At 50.9% G+C, this 15,262-nt stretch overlaps 1 protein-coding gene across 3 annotated transcripts; it reads right to left on the bottom strand.

Moving 5' to 3' along the window:
• Positions 1 to 2,864: 2,864 nt before the first annotated feature.
• CCDC25 (coiled-coil domain containing 25) lies at positions 2,865 to 15,107 on the bottom strand. 3 transcript variants are annotated; one of them, XM_074820376.1, is made up of 9 exons: positions 14,986 to 15,107; positions 12,159 to 12,206; positions 11,339 to 11,378; positions 9,358 to 9,409; positions 7,912 to 7,987; positions 7,270 to 7,373; positions 5,948 to 6,150; positions 4,852 to 4,897; positions 2,865 to 2,920 (listed from the first exon to the last, which is right to left on the bottom strand). In XM_074820376.1, the coding sequence occupies exons 1-9, from the start codon at positions 15,008 to 15,010 to the stop codon at positions 2,891 to 2,893; spliced, it is 624 nt and encodes a 207-aa protein (XP_074676477.1). In that variant the 5' UTR covers positions 15,011 to 15,107; the 3' UTR covers positions 2,865 to 2,890. The 3 variants fall into 3 exon arrangements, with proteins under 3 accessions (XP_074676477.1, XP_074676478.1, XP_074676479.1); XM_074820377.1 differs by lacking the exon at positions 12,159 to 12,206 and having other exon boundaries at positions 14,986 to 15,100; XM_074820378.1 differs by lacking the exons at positions 2,865 to 2,920; positions 4,852 to 4,897 and having other exon boundaries at positions 6,027 to 6,167.
• Positions 15,108 to 15,262: the final 155 nt, after the last annotated feature.

The following is a 15,262-nucleotide window of genomic DNA, read 5'->3' as shown; positions in this document are numbered from 1 at the left end:
GGGGCGCAGGATCCAGCCGGCCTGGTGGTTTATTGCTGTTGGCAAAGCGATTTCCTGTTTTTATCGAAAAAAAAAAAAAAAAAAAAAAATCAGCCTCGGAGTTGGTGGTTAACACGGGCCAAGACGCCCCCCCAAGCTTGTTGCTGCCACGGCTGGAGATGTACAGGGGGGTGGCTCTGAGCAAACTGGGGGGAGCAGAGACCTGACAACTCATCACATAAATGGGGCCCAGGCTGGCAGGCGCCTGGGCTGGGCTGTTTGTACTGCTGGGGTTCGGGGGGGGGTGGGGGGTGTCCCTAAGACCCCCCCCATGGAGGTGGGGGGGGCTGTGGTCGAGGGGGGACACTCCAATAGGTAGAACCAGGCCCATGTTGTGACCCCCCCCCGCCCCCCCAAACTCCTGCGTCTGCGGAACTGCGCGGCGGCCGCGCGGGTGTTTGTGGCCAGGGGGAAAAATGTGCAAGGGCAGAGTTTCCCCCCCCCACGCCCCCCCCCCCGCCCCGGGCGGCACCGGGAGGGTGGGCGAAGGGATTTCAGAGCCCGGAGCAAATGGATTTTGTAAATAAACGAGGAGCGGAGGAAGGGAAGGGCCGGGAGGGAACTGCTGACGGCAGCGGGGCCGCCGGACTGCCCGGGGGTTGTTCTTGGCGGCTGTTGGGGGGCGGGGGGGGGGGGGGGTACGGGGGGGAGTGGGGGGGCACAGTCGTGTACAGGGTGTTGGGGACACACAACCCACAGACACAGGGTGCTGGGGACACACAACTCCATGGACAGTTATGCACAGTGTTGGGGACAAACAGCCCCACGGACAGTCGTGCACAGGGTGTTGGGGGGACACAATCCCACGGACACAGGGTGTTGGGGACACACAACCTACAGACAGTTGTGCACAGGGTGCTGGGGACACACAACCGCACGGACACAGGGTGTTGGGGGGACACAACCCCATGGACAGTTGTATACAGGGTGCTGGGGACACACAACCTACAGACAGTTGTACAGAGGGTACTGGGGACACAATTCCATGGACAGTCGTGCACAAGGTGTTCGGGACACACAACCCCACGGACACAGGGTGTTGGGGACACACAACCCCACAGACAGTTGTACACACGGTGTTGGGGACACACATCCCCACAGACATTGATGCACAGGGTGTTGGGGACACACAGCCCCATGGACAGTTGTATACAGGGTGCTGGGGACACACCACCCATGGACACAGAGTGTTGGGGACACACAGGCCCATGGACACAGAGTGTTGGGGACACACAACCTACAGACAGTTGTACAGAGGGTACTGGGGACACAACTCCATGGACAGTCGTGCACAGGGTGTTGGGGACACACAACCCCACACACACAGGGTGCTGGGGACACACACCTCATGGACACAGGGTGTAGGGGACACACAACCTACAGAGAGTTGTGCACAGGGTGTTGGGGACACACAACCCCACGGACACAAGGTGTTGGGGACACACAACCCCACGGACAGTCGTACACAGGGTGTTGGGGACACACAAGCCCACCAACTGCCGTGCAGAGGGGCCATCGCCCATCACCAGTCGCTGGAGGACACCGGAGCCGCTGGGCGGGCGCCGCGGCCAAGCACAACACTTCCCAGCTGCACGGCCGCGGGCGTTGCCGACGGCTCACGACCAGCAGTCGGGTCACCGGCCCCAGCCAACACCTGCGGCCCGTGAAAGGGCCCATTGACAGCGGGGGGAGGAGGGAGGCCCAGCAGTGGCGAGGCTGTGGGGTGAGACGGGGTCACCCCAGCCCCTCGGGGACCTCCCAAACTCTCAGCCCAGGACCCTCCGGACCCACAGGGAAGGGGTAGACACTGGGAAGCAAATAAAATAAGTTTTAAGGGCATTATCAGGCCTCGCCCTTGGAGCAGGGTAGGTTTTTTTCTCCTGTAATAATTCTGTAATTCTCTGAGGAGACCGTTAAGGTTTCAGTTCGTTAAGGTGCACTTCCCTTTTGCTGATTTCCCCCCCCTCAAAATCCACCTTAGCAGCACGTTTTACCAGCATGGTATGAATTTAATCGTGACATATATACAGGTGCTGCAAGGATTATCGCGACTGTTCCGTACAGACTTACCCACGAAACCTTACAGAGCGCTCAGGCAGGAGCTCAGGCCTGGCCAGGCGTAGACGCTGCTCAAAACTCAACTCTTCGTCACAAACTTCTCTCTCCAGAGAAGGTTTCCAAGGAACAGCCCAGGAATCAAGCGTAATTTAAAAGAAAAAAAAATACAGCGTGGGGCTGTTCTCACTCTCACGTAGGCTGCAAGAGCCCAGCTGTCTTCATCATCGAAGAGACACCAGACTGACAGCCAGCGAGGGCTGGGGATGTCAGCAAAGCAGCCGTGAGCTTTGCCAAATTTACACCCCTCGATCGCAGAGGGATTCTCCCCCCCTCCCCAGCTTTGCTGACGGTCGCCAGCGCGAGGAGGAGAGTTACGGAGTCGGCAGCGTCGCGTGCGTGAACGTACCGAGCTCAGGGAGCCGCTGTCAGGACAGCGGCGGGACGGCCCGCTTTGTTTGCTTTTCTTTAAATCTCGTTGGATTAAAAGCTACAGCAACCCCTTCCCTAGAATAAATATCATTGTCTTCATAGAACTGAAAGTCAATTCTGCTTCCTTCCACCCACGTCCCTGAAAACAAAACCAAAGAGATGTATGTGCAGAAAGACCGATCTTCTCCCTTCAGAAGCTGTCCATGGCACAGAGCTGCTCAGGCTGCCGGGAGAACCAACCAGGTTCTGAAGAAATGGAGTCAAGAGTTCACTTTTTTTTGGGTTTTTTTTGGCGTTCTTAGCGATGGTGACATATTAAGACATCTCAAACCACCTCATGATTGAGAAAGGAGAGAGACTTTATTTACATAAAGTCATCTGAATCGTTGCCATCCTGTGGGAAGAAAGACAAATCAGGATCATTGTGCACGTTAAAACGGAAAATGGTGAAATGGTGCGTTCAGCGGGATTTCAGAACCGCCATTTATTCTGGTTTCCTGCCATTTCAGTACAAACACGCTGAAATCAGACCAAACAGACGCACAACAGCATTTCTGGAGCGGGACCAGCCCTGAGCGAGGCTCTGTGGTGTGAAACAGCAGTTGCTATTTGCTGTCCCTGCAACGCATCGCCTCCCCAAAACCGCAGCACGTCTGCAGCGACCTGGGAGGAACCAGAGACCAGGCTCTGGCCACCAGCTCCATGGATCGTCTTCGTATCACAAAACCTGAGCTTCCTTCTGACTCGGGAGAAGGAAAGCAGCCTGGAATCATGAGGGGCTCAGGTGCTGAGAGGAGGAAACCTCCTGCACAGTATTTCCCCCGTGCCTCTCCCTGGCAAGTGTCACTAATCGGGCACAGCTTGTGCATGTCAGGAGGCACTCGTCCTTGAGCCTGGTTTAAGTTTCAAAGGGGAGCTGCATGCCAACCAGAAGGAAAATAAAGAATTCTTGAAAACCACACCCTCCCCTAAGCAGTTACAGAATCACAGAATCCTCAAGGTTGGAAAAGCCCTTGAAGCTCCTCCAGTCCAACCATGAACCTCACCCTGACCGTTCCCAACTCCACCAGATCCCTCAGCGCTGGCTCAACCCGACTCTTCAACCCCTCCAGGGATGGGGACTCCCCCCCTGCCCTGGGCAGCCCATTCCAACGCCCAACAACCCCTTCTGCAAAGAAATCCTTCCTAAGAGCCAGTCTGACCCTGCCCTGGCGCAGCTTGAGGCCATTCCCTCTTGTCCTGGTGCTTGTTCCTTGGCTCAAGAGACTCATCCCCCCTCTCTGCACCCTCCTTTCAGGGAGTTGCAGAGGGCCATGAGGTCTCCCCTCAGCCTCCTCTTCTCCAGACTAAACCCCCCAGTTCCCTCAGCCGCTCCCCATCAGACCTGTGCTCCAGACCCTGCACCAGCTCCGTTGCCCTTCTCTGGACACGCTCGAGTCATTCAATAGCCTTTTTGGAGTGAGGGGCCCAAAACTGAACCCACTCATCGAGGGGCGGCCTCACCAGTGCCAAGCACAGGGGTCAGATCCCTTCCCTGTCCCTGCTGGCCACACTAGTGCTGATACAAGCCAGGATGCCATTGGCCACTTAGTCAGGGACTAGGATGCAAAAGGTGGATTTTAAACTGAGGGTCGCTCAGAAGAGCTCCAAGAGCCGTTTGCCCAAGGTCCCACCAAGAAGGAACACCGGGACCTCTTCTGAACTTCAGCCCCCAGCTCTCCTGCTATCCACCCCCTCACTTCCCCACTCCTCTCCACTTTGGCTCCTTTTCCACCACCAGACTGCAGCCCCATTATGCTGCTCCAGCCCCGTGGTGACACCTGCAAGGACATCCCTTCAAGCCTCCTCTTCTGGCCCTCAGCACCTATATTCATCCCTCCCCAATCCGTTGTCTGTACACTTCCGGTTTATTTCTTAAAAACACGCTTTTTCCCCCTCCCTTGAAGGAATAAGGTGGCAGAGGCAGGTCACGGTTGCTATCAGGGAGACCCCTCTCTGCTCACGAGCCAGGTTATGCCTAAACAACTCACCAGAGTTAAATCTGGTGCCCCACTTCAAGCTCTACCAAGTTCTTTCACTTGGGTGGGGACTGGGAGGACCTGGCACATATTTCCAGCAGTGCAGGCTCCTCCTGGCTGACACACAAGCAACAGGGCCCTCTCAGAAAGCGGAGGAAAGTGGGATGTCCTTCACTGGGAAGGGGTGACGGAGATGTACTCTGTCATGCAGAAGCCCCCCAAACCAGACCGCAAGGCGGGAGCTGCACCATCACGGTCCCGCTTGGAATTTCAGCTGCCCCTGAAAGGTTTCTGTGGGCAATCTTACCTGATTGGAGGACATGTTCTCAGCCTTCATTAACGACGAATAGCTCCTGGAAGGGAAATGACATTATCTTGCATGATATGTTTTCAAAACCCACCAGCAGAGAGGCGTTTTGATAGAACAGGACTGAGCACCAGAAAAACCACATTTTTTTTCCTTTCTGAGCTCAGGCAGGCTGGACCAGCGTTGGCTTATCTCATACTCGTTGCCTAATTAAAACAACCAGACAAAGCTCAGGCACTGTGCAGGCTCCTCCGCATTTCTGACCTGGAACTACCAGCTGGATCATCCCAGGAGGTAGAAAATCCTTTACTTTGGGGGACAGCCAAGAGGCAGCTCCGGGGCAAGGTTAAATAAGCAGGCAGGCCCCTTTCTCTGCAGCACAGACACGCCTGCTGCTGACTTCTCCTCAGCTTCGTTTGCTTCTCCAAGCTCTCCTTTCTGAGCTCTCCATGTGTTGAATCACTCAGGAAACTGCGGAGTTTTTCAAATTCTCGTTTCACTGTCATTTACAGATAAACATGGCTTACTAAAGATTAAGAATGAGCTTCTGGGGCCAGCCAGCGGATACTTCCAGCGCTGTGTGGGGCTGTCGGTACTAAGGAATGAGCTCACACGTGCTGCAGCACGGACAGAAAGGTCAACGTGACATTTCAAACCACCACCCCTCAGCCTGCGCTTAAAGGAGGGTGTGACTGAGGATTCAGGGGGTTTAGTTAACATCAGCAATGCAAGAGGAAGCTGAAAAAACTCTAGAAAAGGCAAAGTGCTTCTCAACTGGAAGCTGGAAGCAATCGCTCCTGTCCCGGTGACAGAGCGCCAAGGGGCTTGGCCAGTTTCACCCAACTTAGGGACAGGTTTGAAAAGACGGAGTCCTTTCTTTTAACAATGGCTTAACATCCAGGTTTATTTTAGGAGAAACGGGGGAAACGCATTTATTCTAAAGACAAAGGCAATCACTGGGCCGTGCAGAGGTCTGTGCCAGAGCAGGTCAGCTGAGCACTGAGTAACGCTGGGCAGAAACTGCTGACCCACGACTCCCTCCCAGCGCCGATGACAACTGCAGAGTTGGAAGCTGGCACTACAATTTACTACTTACCGAAGTTCTTCCAGCTCTTTCTTCTTCTTCATCTCTTCCTTTTCCTTCCGTTTCATCTCTTGGATCTGGGCTTTTTTCTCATTTCTCTCCTCCCTGTCCCGGGCTTCCTTCTCCGCAGCCAGGTCTGGGAATCGCTCCACTTTTGTCTTCTCTAGTCGGTTCAGGATCTCATTCACCTTCTTTTCCACCGTCAGCATTTTCACCTTTGGAGTGCAAAAAACTGTGATCCTTATAAAAAAATACTTTTATTCTGGCACTTTCTCAACGGAAAGAAAACACCCTATTTCCACTTTACGCATGGCTGAATCCCACAAAAACAGATGCTAAGGGAAATCTCTGCCACCGAGGCCTTTTCAGCAGGTTGTGTAACAGCAAAGAAGAGGCCCACTCCCAACACTCAGAAGCACATAGCTAATAAGCGTAAGCATTGCTAAGTACCTAAGCATTACTAATTTCATTTCTTGGCACATGCCTCAACGAAGAAGCCAAGAGACGAGAACCGGTCCCTGCCAGTTCCTGAAGAGGTGGCAGAAGGTCTCTGCCGACCGTTTGGGGGAGAGAAGTTCACGTGCTGCTGTTGACTGCAGGGTTTTTAGCATTTCTTGCCCTGCTACAGACCTGCTTTAGTCAAACAACTGCACCTCTAGAGAACCTTCTCTCCCAGCAGCTGTATGTAACTACAGTTTAAGCATAACATTGCCTGCAGACACTAGGTCAAGCTTAAGAATAGCTTAGTACGCTGGCTTGACCCTACACTAGAGCTAAAAATCTCTGCCTTGTAACAGGTTTAACAAATTCAGAGGAGCGCTGGGGTGAGACACCTCTCGGAGCAGAGGCAGAGGAGCAAACCCAGTGACAGACACCCCCAGGACCCCCGCCCCAGCCCTCCTTTGCCCAGCAAGTTCAAGCCCTGAGCCATTCCAGATATGCCACTACTAACTACGAGCTGATCCAAAGCGACTGCTCCTACACAGGCTCTTCAGCTGCAGCAAGAGATGATTTCAGTGGAGATAAATTCAAACAGCACAGATTAACACGTGATACCAGCAGGCATCAGCAAAGACTCGTCAGCTACACCGTGCTGCAGTTTGGAAACACACTTTGGGGCAGGCTACACTCTGCTACAGGCTAACACTGAACCACAGATTGCCAGGGGATGTTCAGGTAAATCCAAACATGCTCCCAGGATCTCTCTTACGCTTCAAGAGCGGATGATTCCCTGGTTTTAGGGCAAACGCTGAAGACAATCCACCCAGTTCCTAACCCAGAAATGTTACAGTCTGCCCCCAGGTCAGCGTCGTTGGCTTGCAGCAAACACTTACATCCTTCTGCCTGTGAAAGCCGATCTGCCCCACGTCCATGTCTGCAGTTTTCTTCAGGTTAGTCCACGGCGTGTACACCACGTTGACGTTGTTCATCTTGCAACCTAGGAAGCAGGGGAGAAGGGCAACATTTCAATCCTCTCCCTGCTAAAAGAGGTCTTCAAGTCTCCCGCGCACATGGAAACGCTGGCAGATGCTCTTGTCACAAACACAACTAGCTAGGCAAGAAAGAAGAAAACGGAGAAGCCCTTCCAGCGTTACAGCGAAACGAAAGAACCCCACGACATCATTTTCTGCAGTAACACGAGCGCTGCAGCAGCGTTAACGAACTCCAGATGGAGACTGTCTTTGCCAGAAGAGTGATTTCTATGGAAGGGGGCCCCAAGGTGGTGGTAGAGAAGAGACTGCAAGGCCTCCTTGGCTCAGACAGCAAGATGGAGGCACAAATGGGAATTTCAGAGCTTTAAAATTCCTCCTTACAGAATTGTACCGGGCGGCCCCAGCAGCTGCAAGCGACAGCTGCTTCCCGTGAGACCTGCAGGCACTGCAGCAGAAAACGTCTGCTCCAAAAAAAACCCACACGTGGACTGAAAACACCCACCACAAACACGTCGCACCGAAATCCCGGGCATCAGGTATTACCTTGAATGCTGTTTGCCTTCACGAGATGGGCGCAGTCTATCAAAACTTCTTTGGGAATGTCATCTACCGTCTGCCCCTGTGACAGAGCAAGGCAACGTCAGCAGCTTGTGGCAGGGGGCTGCAGGGACCTGTGAGCGCATGACGGCGAGGAAGCAGGGCACGATGCTCTGCAAACACAGGCAGGACCTCTGCGCTCCACAGCTGACAAGATTGGAGCCTTCTGTGGCATTTGTAAGGAGAAGCTCGAAGCGCTGCAAGTGATTTGCTTTTCTCAGAGGTATTCTCCCCGTTTTGCATCATCAGTAAGTTTGCAGATGACACTAAGTTAAGCGGGACTGTCAATCTGCAGGAGGACAGGGAGGCTCTACAGAGAGACTTGGATAGGTTGGATTGGTGGCCAATGTTAACGGGATGGGCTTCAACAAGGCCAAGTGCCAGGTCCTGCACTTGGGCCACAACAACCCCCTGCATGGCTACAGGCTTGGGGAGGGGTGGCTGGAGCTGTCTGGAAGAGAAGGGTCTGGGGGTTCTCATTGACAAGCAGCTGAACAGGAGCCAGCAGTGTTCCCAGGGGGCCAAGAAAGCCAACGGCATCCTGGCTTGTGTTAGAAATAGTGTGACCAGCAGAAGCAGGGAGGTGATAGTCCCCCTGTGCTCTGCACTGGTGAGGCCACACCTGGAGTGTTGTGTCCAGTTTTGGGCACCTCAATCCGAGAGAGATCTCGAGGGGCTGGAGCGAGTGCAGAGGAGGGCAACGAAGCTGGGGAAGGGCCTGGAGAATAAATCCTGTGAGGAGCGATGGAAGGAGCTGGGACTGTTCAGTGTGAGGAGGAGAAGGCTGAGGGGAGACCTCATCACTCTCTACAGCTCCCTGAAAGGACATTGTAGAGAGGTTGGTGCTGGTCTCTTCTCCCAGGGAATTAGTGACAGAACAAGAGGGAACGGCTTTAAACTGCAACAGGGGAGGTTCAGACTGGACATGAGGAGAAAATGTTTCCCAGCAAGAGTGGTCAGAGAGTGGAATAGGCTGCCCAGGGAGGGGGTGGAGTCCCCATCCCTGGGTGTGTTTAAGGGCCGTTTGGATGAGCTGTTGGGGGATGTGGTGTAGGGGAGAACTTTGTAGAGTCGGGCTGAGGGTTGGACTCGATGATCCCGAGGGGCTTTTCCAACCTGAATGATTCTGTGATTGTGATGGTTCTTAGACACACGCCTGGTGTCGAGCCAGACATCAACTGTTCTGTTGGGCCACATTAAAATTCCTGCTCCTCCCCACGTTATTCAGTAACGGAGGTTGTAAATTCAATCTCCTCACACTGGTGGTTCCCTGCACCCTTAAACGGTTCATGCGAGCAAAGACGGGTTCGTGCGCTGGAATCGCTGCAGAACAGGCACATGCAGTTCTTACATGTGTTTTAATGTTTTAAAATATACCTGTCACAGGATTACCTTGTGTAACCGGAGGTACACATGTGCAGAAGAGAGTTTATCCACATGAAACCTACAGAATTAAAAAAAAAAAGCATATTTAACAGAGGATAAGAGCTGGTGACATGTTGTTCTGAAAGATTTACTTCCTAACAAGTGACAAAAGAGCCACTCTGTGGACAACAAAAGCATAGAAACGATCATGATACACACGTTTAAAAGCAGACAAGTGAGTCGGAGCGTATCCTTCAAGAAACAACAATCCTCTCAATGGGAGACTGAAAAAATAAGAACCTTTTTTTCTTTTTTTTTTTCTTTTTAATACTATACTACATGCAGGCGACACTCACAGGACGAGCCTAGGCATGTGGTGTTTGGGCCTATTTATTCTTAAGAGAAACAGCACTCGTGAACTCTGCAGCAGGCACTGCTACACCACTTAAACGACTGGTCTCAACATCACAGAGCAAAAAAACCCTCAAAATTTCTCCCTGATGGGCCACGGAGCTGCCCCCACCAGCGGGAACAAGCGATGCTGCCTGGGAAGTGCACAGGGTTTAGTGGTTTCAGTGGGTAGCAGCAGGTGAACAGCACTTCTGCCTCCATGTCATTCACTGCCTCTGAGATTTCACAAGCCTCGGGCACCCCCCCAGCCCTCTCCCCCCCAGACTGTTCATCTCCTTGAGGGCTCCAGCTGCCCTCCTCCAGATCTTTTCTAACTTGACTTGTGTTTTTACCACGATCACCTACTTTTGAAGCCTCTGTCCTGACTCAACACTCACTCCAACCTTGCAAACTTCCAAGGGCAGAGGCGGGGAGCTGATTTCATGATACCTCCCAATTTTTCTGAAGACCATTTTCTTTTTAACATAATGGGACTTTTTCCTTCCTGCTGCAAGACAGAAAATACTCCAGCACCAACACATGAACTTGTACCTCCTGAGGCTCCTACCCCCATTCCACTAGACCCCTCTTAAACAGGAGTAAGTCTGAAAGGTGCTGGACACTGTTAGGAGAACAACTCCCAGGAGGGGAACAATTCCACAAGAGGATCTAGATATTTTGTTGAGAGGACACTAGGACATGAAAAAAAGTCACAAGGTATGAAAGAGATGGGGAAAGATGACTTCCATGGTTCAGGCAATTTGAGGATGAATCTCAAGGTCACTCTTAAATAACACTAACCTTAAATTCTGTAGTGATAGGACAAACATGAGACAGAAAATGAACGCGGTATTGTTACAACAAAGTGTTATTCAGCTGAAATACAATCTCTTCTGCTAGAAAGGAAAAAAATATTCCCCTGCCAGTTAGCTGACTGTGGACAAAACATCCTCTACAGAGCATGTTAGCTATTACCTATTCGACCTCCAGGTCTACCGAGATACCTCAGCTCATCCTGACAAAGAGGGAAAAGGAGCAAAATCCACATGGTGACTCTCGTTAGAAACTTCTAGAGAAGGAGAGGGCAGCAACTGTGCAATAGGGCCCAAAAGCAAGCAAACTCCTGCATAAAAATCCCCCAAATTTTATCAGTCTGGAAAGTTTATGGACTAATCCAGCCAAAGATGCCACAAATTGCTGCTAAAAGGACTGGGAACTCTCCTAGCTGCCCTTCTCATTTAACTCTCCCCATTTCCCAAACACAGTGAGAGCAACAGCAACACTTATATTCTGAAACACAAATATCTAAGTGTGGAGTTATTGCTACACCAGCAGCTCTGTGCACAGATAAACCCCAAAAAGTTTCACAAAGGGGCCAGCTCTTATGATGAACAAAGCGGGGGGGTAAAGGGGGAGATGCAGGGGAATGAACTCAGAATCAGTGGGCTCCCAACTGCTGCACCCACGTCTGCTGCAGCCCACCTCCACTCTGGGATTGCATTTAAACTGCTAAATGGCCTTAAAAAAAAAAGACTCTACAGTGCTTGTGGAAGCGAGAGGGTTGTTAGGATCACTCCACTCAGTTGCATAACGAAAGGCAATTTGTTTCAGCACCTACCAGATATCTTCGGGCCAGCCATACTTTATTAGGTCTTCATCTGTAGGAATAAAAAGTATCAGTGAGCAAAACCCAGGAGCTCATCAACAACAAATCCAACTACCTGTCGAGCAGGAATCGTCCGCTGTTGGTCAGTCCCTGCGTGGGGATGGTGCAGGAACAGAAAAAGGATTTAACGCTGCAGCTGCCTGCTTTGGGTATGGCCCAGAACACCTCCATCACAGAATTTTGACATTTTAAAGTGAAAACATGTTTCTTCAAATATCCATCTAATGGGGCGGGGGGGGAGACTTTCAGGGAAAATCTTCAAAACAGCCACACTAACACTATTCCCTTTGAGTGAGACACCTGGTTTCACATCAGCTACTGATGTGGAAGCAGGAGGTGCAGCGGAACCGAGACCTTGACCATGAGGGAAAGGACGGGCACGGGAAACCTACGGAGTATGAAAACTCACTGGAGAGGGGAAAACCACAGACCGAGGAGGGAAACGGAGGTTGGTTTGCAAAAAGTTATCAAACACAACCTGAAAAGCAGTATTTTTCTCTAGACAAGATTTTTTTTTTTTTTTTCAGTTAATTTAGTTTTCACTTGTATTTGAAGGCAGTTACTCTGCCTAGAGGATTTACAAAATGTATTTATCCTAACTAAAAGTAACCCAGTGGATTTCAGAGGGGTAAGTCAGAATCACTTGCAAGGGTGGATAAGTTTTCAAACAATATATTGAATTAACACACACAAAAACATCTTTTCAAAATGACCTTAAATCCCCACAAATGGAAATCCAAGCCGTTAGGCATTGTTACATGAATGTACTTACTTTCATACTTATCTTTTCCCATGTAAATGGTGTAAACGGAAGGTACAACTGAGGGATAGAAAGAGGAAAACAAATCAAAAGGGGTTTGGGCAAACTGTGCAAGGAATGACAAACACACCAGTCTTGGGACACAGAAATCAGAATGAAACCTGCTTCATCCATCCATCCCGCTTCCCTCCTGGGGGCCAAAGGAAGGTGGGGTTTTTTTTGCATTTCCTTCAGATTTTGTCCCCAGTGCTTCAACAGAGTTTGGAAAGTGGCATTTCCACTGCTGCCCATGGAAGATTATCCAGCAAGGAACAGCTTCCTAGGCAAAACACCCTCAACACCCAGGGGGTTCAGACTGTACCTGTGTAATTGTATAATCTGTTCAACTAAGCACATGTCTGCGAGCCAGAAAGGCTGACGTCATATTTACAGTCTGGGATTAACTCTCTGTGTGTCCTTGAGTGAAACAGCTCATCCACCTGGCCCTCGCCTCCCCAAAGTACCAGCAGCCCAGCGTGACCCTCCCCCAGGTAGCCTGGGAGGATTAAAATTTGCAAGACAACGAAAAGACCAAAGTTCCATAAACCGTTTTGTCTCATCTGGGCCCTTCTGGGACACTTTGTCTTTCTCTTCTTTAGGTATTAAAGACGCTGCCAACTCTGGGAAAGCAAATAAGTGTCCCTTCAGCATCTCGGACAGAGCAGGAAGAGGGTGTTACAGTCAGGGAAGTCCTATTGCAGAAAGCAGCCTGCTAAAAAAAAAAAAAAATTCTCACGCGTTTACATGGTAGCAGGGAAATCCCAATTATCACAGCAACACTATCTACCAGTTTGCCACCTTTCTAGCTTGTAGTTTTTAACAATTATCTTGTGCGTGAGCAAATGCTGTAGCTGTGGCTACATTGTCAGCGCTGCGCTGAAATTTAGCTGTTCTTCACGAGGACCTGAGGACACGAAGAATTAATGAGAGCAAGTTTTCAGCAGACGGCTTCACGCCGTAGCAGCCAGTAGCTGAAACAACCTGCTGCAGCAACACAGATCTGCATTTTTCCTATCCTGTTGCAGAACGAACGGAATTCACAGCCGGATTTCTGAAGTCACTCACCTGGTAGCACACAAATGAAAGAATAAGAGCAAACAAATGAAATGCAAGTGCCCAAATCTGCCTCCAAAACGCATCTTTTGAAGAGATGGTGTCTAACCTCCTATTTTGAAAGTCACTAAGATGGTAGATACACTTACGTGCTACAACTCTGGCACTGAAATGACTTGGATCCCAAACTGCTTGCTGACCCTGTCCTTTCTGAGGGCATTTTTATTAGAAATCCAACATCACTAGCACAAAGCCCAGATAACGCTTTTCTATTTAGTTATGAGTTAATAAGAAATAGAAATTGAAAAATATGAAAGGATTATATGCCTGTGGGAGTTAAAGACTGGAAAAAATCCACCCCAGGGAAAAAAGGAGAGTCCAGAGAATGTGAGATCATCATGACTACAAGCACTACCCCATAATAGTAAAATTAAATGCTCAAAAATAAAGTTGCATTAGTGATGATTCTGTGAAAACGAAGCCCATCTTGCCAAAAGAGTAGGGGAACACTAACATAACCAAGCAGGAGATTACTTCCAACCCATTTGATTTAACACACACCAGTAACAGCGCACACATTTTAGGCAAACTGCAGCAGTCTCCTTGTTGTAGACATCCCTCTGGCAGCAAAACTGATTATAATGTGTCAGAAACCCTCTGCAGAACTGTAATTTCAAAACAAAGGAGATTGTTCATGTCATTGGCAGAGTTAACTGCAGCTTGTCTGCTCCTAGGACCCCCCCCCTGAAGTCACCCTACGTGTCTGCCAGGCACTTTTCTCCCCACAAAACGGCCACGTCCAGGATAGTCTCTGAACTTCTTACGAGCACCAGAAAATGTTTCCATCCGAGTATCAGATTACGTGATCAATGCAGCCAGCCTATCTGCTCACCGGGTGTGTAAAGGGCCTGACTTTCCACAACAGAGGAAAAAAAGCTTTTAAACAAACCCCAAGAAGAAATTAAGAAATAGTCAGAATCTTGCCTTGTTCAAGGAAAATCAGGCAGCTCAAATCCTTCTCATTTAGGAACATCATCTCTAGAACTGCGGAAAATGATGCTATAAAATACTAGTTTGTGGATACAGTGGGTAAGGGGTAAAAAACATACAGAAACTTTCACAAGCAGGTTGTAGCTTGGTGAAACGACTGGGAGCAAGCCACAAAAGGAATGTTCCTATCCTACCCTCCGTATCATCAGCCCATATTGCATCAAACCCCAGATTTGATGCTTCAGAAGTGGCCAGCCTTTCCATATGGGCAAATAAAAGAGATCTGTCTATATTAAAGGAAAAATAACGAGACAACTTACGCATTATGCCTTCCCTCAAACTCCTGACAGCGGTACATTTGAGAAAGCTTTTCAGAAGTCGCCCGCCGGTACTGCTATTCATTCAAGGCCGTTAACAACGTTTGCTGAGAGGTTCCTCAGCCCAGGGAGCCCCGTAGCTCCTGAAATGACTTTAAGCTGTAGCCGATTTCGGCCCAAACCGAGTCCTTTACACTCAGCCCAGCCCAGGGGCTCGCAAAAAGGCACCGACAGGACTAACGGGGGTGCTCAGGAGAGAAGGAGCGGGAGGACGTGCCGTTACCGGACGGTTTCCCTCACTGAGGACCGGGCAGGGGTGCGGCCCAGCGCTCCCCTCACAGCGGCGGGACCCTGCCCGGCCTAGGCCCCCCGGGCTCCGCGTGGGCGCTACAGGCCTCTAACCGCTCTCCCCGCACTCACCCACTCACTCACTCACTCACCGTTAGAGGTGAAGTAAAACACCATGGCGGCAGCTCCTCAGCCCGCCCGGCCCGGGGCTCCACACGGCCGCTGCTCTCCCGCTCCAGCAGCGCCTGGCGACGGGGAGGCGGAAGGACACAGCACATGCGCACAGAAAGCTCGCGCATGCGCAGTGCGACGCGGGCGCTGTGCCCCGCTCTATACGCATGCGCCAGAACTCCGGGCGGTGAAGCCAGAAAGAGCAATGCGCATGCGCACAGCGGCCGGGCAGTGAGGGCACGGGGAATGCTGTGCATG

This window comes from Strix aluco, chromosome 3, assembly GCF_031877795.1.
Source record: "Strix aluco isolate bStrAlu1 chromosome 3, bStrAlu1.hap1, whole genome shotgun sequence".
Taxonomy (NCBI): domain Eukaryota; kingdom Metazoa; phylum Chordata; class Aves; order Strigiformes; family Strigidae; genus Strix; species Strix aluco.
The sequence above is the reverse complement of the archived record's forward strand: the minus strand, read 5'-3'. Positions and strand labels throughout refer to the sequence as shown.

Bases quoted from the DNA above. Each gene is read 5' to 3' on its own strand.
- CCDC25 (XM_074820376.1), bottom strand. From the start codon at position 15,010: ATGGTGTTTTACTTCACCTCTAACG. The intron at 7,374-7,911 runs GTAATACCTGAT...CCTGCTTCCTAG, and splicing joins GAAGGCAAACAGCATTCAAG to GTTGCAAGATGAACAACGTC. The intron at 6,151-7,269 runs GTAAGTGTTTGC...TGCACTCCAAAG, and splicing joins GCTTTCACAGGCAGAAGGAT to GTGAAAATGCTGACGGTGGA.